This window comes from Equus asinus, chromosome 2 (genome assembly GCF_041296235.1).
Source record: "Equus asinus isolate D_3611 breed Donkey chromosome 2, EquAss-T2T_v2, whole genome shotgun sequence".
Taxonomy (NCBI): Eukaryota; Metazoa; Chordata; class Mammalia; order Perissodactyla; family Equidae; genus Equus; species Equus asinus.
In genome coordinates this window covers 99187425-99194031 of record NC_091791.1, presented here as the reverse complement: position 1 = coordinate 99194031, position 6607 = coordinate 99187425, and the positions used below count along the sequence as shown (strand labels likewise).

At 39.5% G+C, this 6607-nt stretch overlaps 1 protein-coding gene across 5 annotated transcripts in view; it reads right to left on the bottom strand.

The window, feature by feature from the left end:
• Positions 1–225: 225 nt before the first annotated feature.
• SEC11A (SEC11 homolog A, signal peptidase complex subunit) overlaps positions 226–6607 on the bottom strand; it is a 63736-nt gene continuing 57354 nt past the window's right edge. For 4 of the 5 annotated variants that reach the window (XM_044760895.2, XM_044760904.2, XM_044760916.2 and 1 more), the window contains 2 exons: positions 960–1017; positions 226–751 (listed from right to left, as the gene is read on the bottom strand). In XM_044760895.2, coding sequence (XP_044616830.1) covers positions 701–751; positions 960–1017 — 109 coding nt within the window. In that variant the 3' untranslated portion in view covers positions 226–700. Of the gene's footprint in view, positions 752–959; positions 1018–6288; positions 6327–6607 lie in introns of all 5 variants that reach the window. The other variant, XM_014842618.3, reaches the window with a different exon arrangement.

Here is a 6607-nt window from a genome sequence, read left to right as displayed (position 1 = left end):
TCAATTTTACAACTAAAAGATTTCCTATGAACGTCAATGGCTACTTTTGCCTCACAAAAACAAAAACAAACAAACAAACAGAAAAACAGTTGTTAGTATTAGGACAACCTTTTTAGCTGAAGGACTGTTCACATCAAAGCCTTACCTCCCCAATGGGTGCTAAGAACAGCACAGGAAGGCAAATTTCAGAAGCTTTCCCGACAAACACAAGTCAGGGATAAGGGGTTCAATATGCAAAGTCTTTTATTTAAAATTTTGAAAAGTTAAGTCTTGTGATCACCTCAGGATATGCCATTCCCATTATAAGGAGAAATGACGGTTTTAAACTCGTGTAGAGCTGCATTTTCATGTACAGAACTCTGTAGGCACTTTAGAAGTGAAGCTTGGCTTCAAAATACAAACACTGGGGGCTTTGGCTCAATCTTTTAATATAAAAAATTCACTGATGTACAAAAATGTGAAAGTGTGACAATGACAACATATGAAATTCTGTGACTGAAAGTCCCCTTGAGTGCCCGCCGTGGCGCAAGTGCACCAGCCCACACACACTCTGGCGTGGAAACATAAACTAACGCAAACCAGTGCTACCAAGAAGCGCCAACCCGTGTGTTCTCCATTCCACCAATCACAGACCGATAGCTACTCCAAACATTCAGTAACAGAAAGGACGGCATCTTCCAGGAACAGCAAAGCAGATTTGTTACTCACGATGGACCAGCACAAATAAACCGAGCAGAAAGAGTACTGCATACTAGAAAACAAACACAGAACCACAAGTCAGAGAAGTTTTTACAGGTTCACATGTCCTTACAGTTAATTAATAAACTGGCCTTTGTGACCATGATAAATTACTAAACTACCCAATTAGTCTTTAATCTTTTAACAGTAATCTATTTAACAGTTTCCAAAATTAAGCAAAAGATCATAATTTTAGTGAAGCATATAATTCAGGATCTTACCTTAAATTTAGGATAGTCATTCATGAGGATCGTCACAATCCCAATATAAGGAACAAATCTAAACAAACAAAAAATTGATCATCACAGAACGTCCTAAGTAGCTGTTATCATTTCCTGAACATTCTCAATATCTTCCATAGAATACTAATTTTCAGTTCACAAAGTCCACTTGTGTATACTGTCCTATTAGACCCTTTCAACAGCCCATGTGATAGGGAAGTTAGGAATATCGCCATTTTATAGATGAGGAAACAGAGGCTCATGCCCAAGGTTATATAGCTTCTGTGTGGCAGAACCAGTACCAGATCTGAGGTCTTAGACCTCTAGCTGGCAACTTTAATGCATTACATGCTGATTCAGTGCTAGGGGCTGGGTTTGTCATCAGAACCGCTGTCAATCTAGTTGGGAGCCAAGGCATACACAGCCAGAACGTTACAAGGTACTTCATGTTAAGTGTCCAAAAAGTGAGTATAAGAGCTCTATTACAGTACTTAAGATTTCACCACCCTCTCATTTTTTAACCACTGTAATCTGGCTTTGGCTCTTTTAATCCTGAAACTTTTTCTAGAACGGTTTTAATCACTGCACGCAGCAGACCAGTCTCAGTTCTCATCTTCCTTTACATCTCTGCAGCATTTGACTTTGATGACCACAAATTTGCCCTTGAAATCCCTTTCTCCTTGGTTTCTGTAACACACCACAAATTTATTCCTCCACCTAACTCTTGGCTGCTACACCTTTGTTTTTTTTTTACTATCTCTTTCTTTCCTCTTGCCCCTAAAGTCTGTCCCCTCAAACTAGGTAAAACCACCTGTTAAATAATCTCACAGCACCTTATATATTTCCTTTGAAGTCTTCATCACAATTTTAATTATGTAATTAGTTGTATCACCAGCTGGCTAGTGCCTGTCTCCCCTACTAGACTCTAAGGTCTACAGGGGCAAAAACAATGCCAATCTCGTTCCCCACTGTATCCTCAAGGCCAAACATAATGCCTTGCACATGGTAGACATCCAGTAAACACTGCCTGATTCAAGTGTCAATGTCCAGGACACTTCTTTTCTTTTTCCCTTAAGGATCTCATGTTCTCCCAGGACTTCAATTCTCCCCTCAATGCAAAAGATTCTTCAACATCATAAGAATTCAGGACAGAAAGAGAAAGTTGGCAGGGTACCATCAATGTGGTAAATGGCAGTTAGCAAATGTACCACTTTCTTCTTTTTCCTCCTCTTTTACTGCTGGACTCCAGAGTGGACAAGGTGATACTGTCCTAGAGAAGGGAGGTTGGGCTGAAGTGGAGATTGACCTTTGTGCACTTTAAAATAGCCCAGATACTTTTATTCAGGGCATTCACAACATTTGCACCATGCGAAAGGTGCACAAACAAATTACCTCCCACATAACACCTCCACCATCAAAGCCTTAGGCAAATTTGAAAAACAGAAATTTTGGCTTTAATGCATTTCACTTCCTTTAAAGAACTCCTCTTACTTCCTGTTCCCTGTCCTGCCACTCTCCCTTCTGGCAGCATTACTCAGACCCATCTCTCTCCCCATTCCCAAACTCCCATTCTAGAAGTTGATGTTTCTTAAAACCTAGACCTCCTTTGTCAGAATCACTTGGACAGCTTGTTAAAAATGCAGATTGCTACATGTTCCCCAGACTTACTGAGTCAGAGCATTTCTGGAAGGTGGGGCCCAAATGGTGCTTCCGTACACTAAAGTACAAGAAGCACAGTTCTAGCAAGTGAGATGCATGGAACAGGCATGTGGTGACAAATAATATCCCCTCTCAGGGCCCATGCTTTGCTTTCAACCCCTGGAACATCTAAGAGCTGAAAAGTAAGTCACTACAGAAGGGCATAGCTAAGCTCCAGGAGGGTGGGTACAGGTTTTCTGCATTTTTAATACACATATTTTTCCTTTTTAATGTAATAACTTATTTCTTTTGTTTCATTGATAACACTTTCATAAAAGCAATAGCTTTCAATGAAGGTAGATTATCTCATTTAAGAATGCAAAGGCAAATGCCCCACAGTAAAACGTAGATTAAAAGCTATAAAGGAATCTGTGATTTCCATTAAAACAATATCAGGCTGCTAATTCTGGTCTGCTTATCAATCATTCAGCGCGTAGAGACTTTCACTGTTACCTCCATGCAATGACATCTATGCTCAAAGAACCACATCCTTTGGTCTCCCAATGATCACACAGTCTGCTTATGAATTATTCATGGAAACATTATTTTCCCTAAGGTTTTTCCTTGCCCAGCATTAAGTGAAATGGAAGCAGCTTGATCTTTAGGAGTAATATAAGCAAAACGTAAGGCTGCCAGAATATGACAGGCAGTCCAAAGTCAAACAACAGATTTAATTATCTGCACCACTCTCTCTCTCCATGGACAGAGACAGCAAAGAGCTGCTAATCAAGTGCACGATGCTGCCATCATCAGTTATCATAAATTCATATCAGATGTTCTTTTCCCCTACTCCGCTCACATAAACTCTGCTAAAGCAGAGCTGATAATGAGGTTTAAAATAAGTAAAACAAATGTCACCCATGAAGCCAACTCCAACACCAGCCTGTGCCAAGTCAACATCTAGAAGGCAGAGTAGGGATAAATACACGTCCCTGGGCGTTCCTGGGGTCAAAGTTGCTGCTAAGGAAGGAGCCTCAGAAGGAAGAACTATCTGCTGATGTTTTGGGAGAAAGTAATTTTGTCAGATGTCAAAAGAGGTCTATATCTGGGAAGTCCCAACTCTGGTTGGGATCACTACTTTTCTCCCACAATGATATGTTTCAAGTTAAGTAAAAAGTACATTTTCAAAGTCTCATCCATTAAATTGGTTTCAGTCAAGAGAGAGCACAATTCCGCTGCTCCTTCTTTATATTTTTACTCCTCTTTTCATTGTCAGTGTTCCTCACCTCCCTGGCCACCTGCGTCTTTCATCCCCTGCCCGCCCCCCCACGCCGCTGCTCTCTACTCTGCTTTGACCAACAGGTCCTCTTGTGTTTTCAACCTCCTCAGTTTAGAAAGAATCACCCCTACTAAATACTTAGCTGGCTCAGTATTAGTTTTATTTTCCAAAATTGTTCTTATTACATGGTACGACACGAACGAACCTGGAAAACGTTATGCTAGGTGAAAGAAGCCAGACACAGAAGACCACATATTGTAAGATTCTGTTTATATAAAATGCCCAGAACAGGCAATCCAGAGACAGAAAGTAGATTAGTGGTTGCTAGGGGCTGTGGGAAAAAGGGGATGGGGAATGACTGCAAATGAGTATGGAGTTTCCTTTTTAGGGTGTGGAACTGTTCTGGAATTATATAGTGGTAATGGCTGCACAACCTTGTGAATACAATAAAACCCACTGATTGCACACTTTAAAATAGTAAATTTCATATCCCAATATATGTGAATAATACCCCAATAAAAATTTTTTAAACTTGTTTTTATTTATGGCCTTAGGCTTCAGTTTAAAATTTTTTAGTGTGCAGCTGCTTGAAAAAAAAATTTTTTTTTAATGCATAAAGATATTTGTACCACAGTCACAGACTGGTCTGCAGAAAAGCTCTACTCTTAAGGTTTGGGTACAGTCTGACTTTGAAATATCAGTTTAGTGTTTGACAAACACAATTTCCACAAAAGGAAGTGTGATGCCCCATTATGTGTCAAGGTAAGCGGTGGTATAATCAATGGAAAGTGAATTGGTACAGTTAAGATTCTGTGCTCTCGCTGTTCATGCCCCAGATGTTTACGCTTCACGGAAGTGAGCACCAGGCTATTACATTTTTTATTAAAAGCCACACAAAGGTCCATATTTTCAATGTTGGGATTTTAGAAACAACATTGTATATAGTTTGGGATTTTTCAAAAATTCTTCAGAAACACAAATTACCTGAGTGAAAGCCTGGCTCCCCTACCCTTTTGTGGGATGATGCATCTTTTCCCACGACAGGGGGCCAGAGTGAGCAGACGGGAGCTGCATTAAACACCTAAGCATCAAGATCCAGACAAAGGGACACTCTGTTATACTGATAGGAGTATAAATAAAACAGTATGGCAAAATTTGTCAAAAGCCTTGAAATATGCATGTTTCACCCAGTAATCCCACGTCTAAGAAGTGACTGTGAAGAAATGATTGGGCAGAGGACTGAGATTCATGTCACAAGGATGCTCATCATAACACTGTTCACAATGGAAAAAATGGAAACAATCAGAACATCCTACAATAGGAGATTGGCTAAATAAAAATATCCATACAGTGGAATAGAATACAGCTTTGAAAATAATGACATGGAGATAAATCTTTCGATTTGTAAAGATACTAATAACTTTGAGGAATGAAAAAAGATATAAACAGTGTGACCACTCTCTCCCCATAGATAAAAGGTGTCCCTGTATGTATACACATATATATTAATAGCTGCATCTTTATACATAAAGGCTAAAAGAACATAAACCAAAAAGTTAAATATTCATGGAGAGGGAGGGGAAGGAGAGAAGTGACGCTGCTTTTTGATGATTGCTGTTTTCTTATGTTTCTACATGAATCTGTACATTTACAATTAAAGGAAAAACATGGACTCAAAGAAGTTGATAAGTTTGAATAACTATATTAGCAGCATCTTGAGAACTGAGGGAGATGGGGACTATAATTTCTCCAAGGCACTGATAATCTAATTTAGATTATAAAAGTATGTTTAGCTCCATGACAGAAAATGCAGTGCCCTTGAACTGTAGGCATGCACAGAAAACCAGCTCTGCAGGAGACAAAACACACTGGTGCTTGCTCTGCTCTGCTCTGCTCCCTCTGGCCCCGAAATGAGTGTCTCTCATGCTGTAACTGAGGCAGGCTTCACTTAATGACTCACATTGACCTCTCTAAGGGACAGAGTCTCAGGGTGGTGGCCTGTGCACTAGCGTAATCACTCTGAATCCACAGTGTCTCTTCTAGGTCAGCAGGGGCAGATGTTCTGACAGTGGTAAGAGTACCAGGTGGCATCTAAATAGCGAGAATCAGCAGCTACTCATTTCAGAAGTGTTATGCCAGTAATTCTGGTGTGATGGTTAAGAGGGTGGACTCCGGAGTCAGCCAGCTTACCATCAGTGTGACCTTAGATAAGCAACCTAATTCGTCTGTGTTTCCTCATCTGTAGAATGGAAATATTAGGGTTGTTCTGAGGTTAAAATGAGGTAATACTTGTAAAGCACTTAGAGTGAGTCTCTGGCACACAGTACGCCCTAATGAATGTGAGTTATTGTTAATACTATTAATAACATGAAGGTAGTAACAATCCCATACTTCCTCATACCAATAACTTACAATTCCTGTCCTCCACTGATCTGTTCTCCTGATAAAATCTGAAATAAACAGGCTTAATATAACTTTTTAATTTAATTTGACCTCAATAATTTCAAGACTAGAAATAAAACAGTATGGAATAAACTAACATGACAAAGTTAATTTAGATGAACACTTTAAGTTGTTGACTTAGTAACTACTTAAGAACTGTAAGTTTCATGAAACAGGATTAATACTGCTCTGGATCCCCAGAGCCAAGCACAGCACAGACATTAGAGCACATGGAAGGTGCCCAATAACATTTCTTAAATGAATTAAATAAACAAATGAGTTTTTAAAA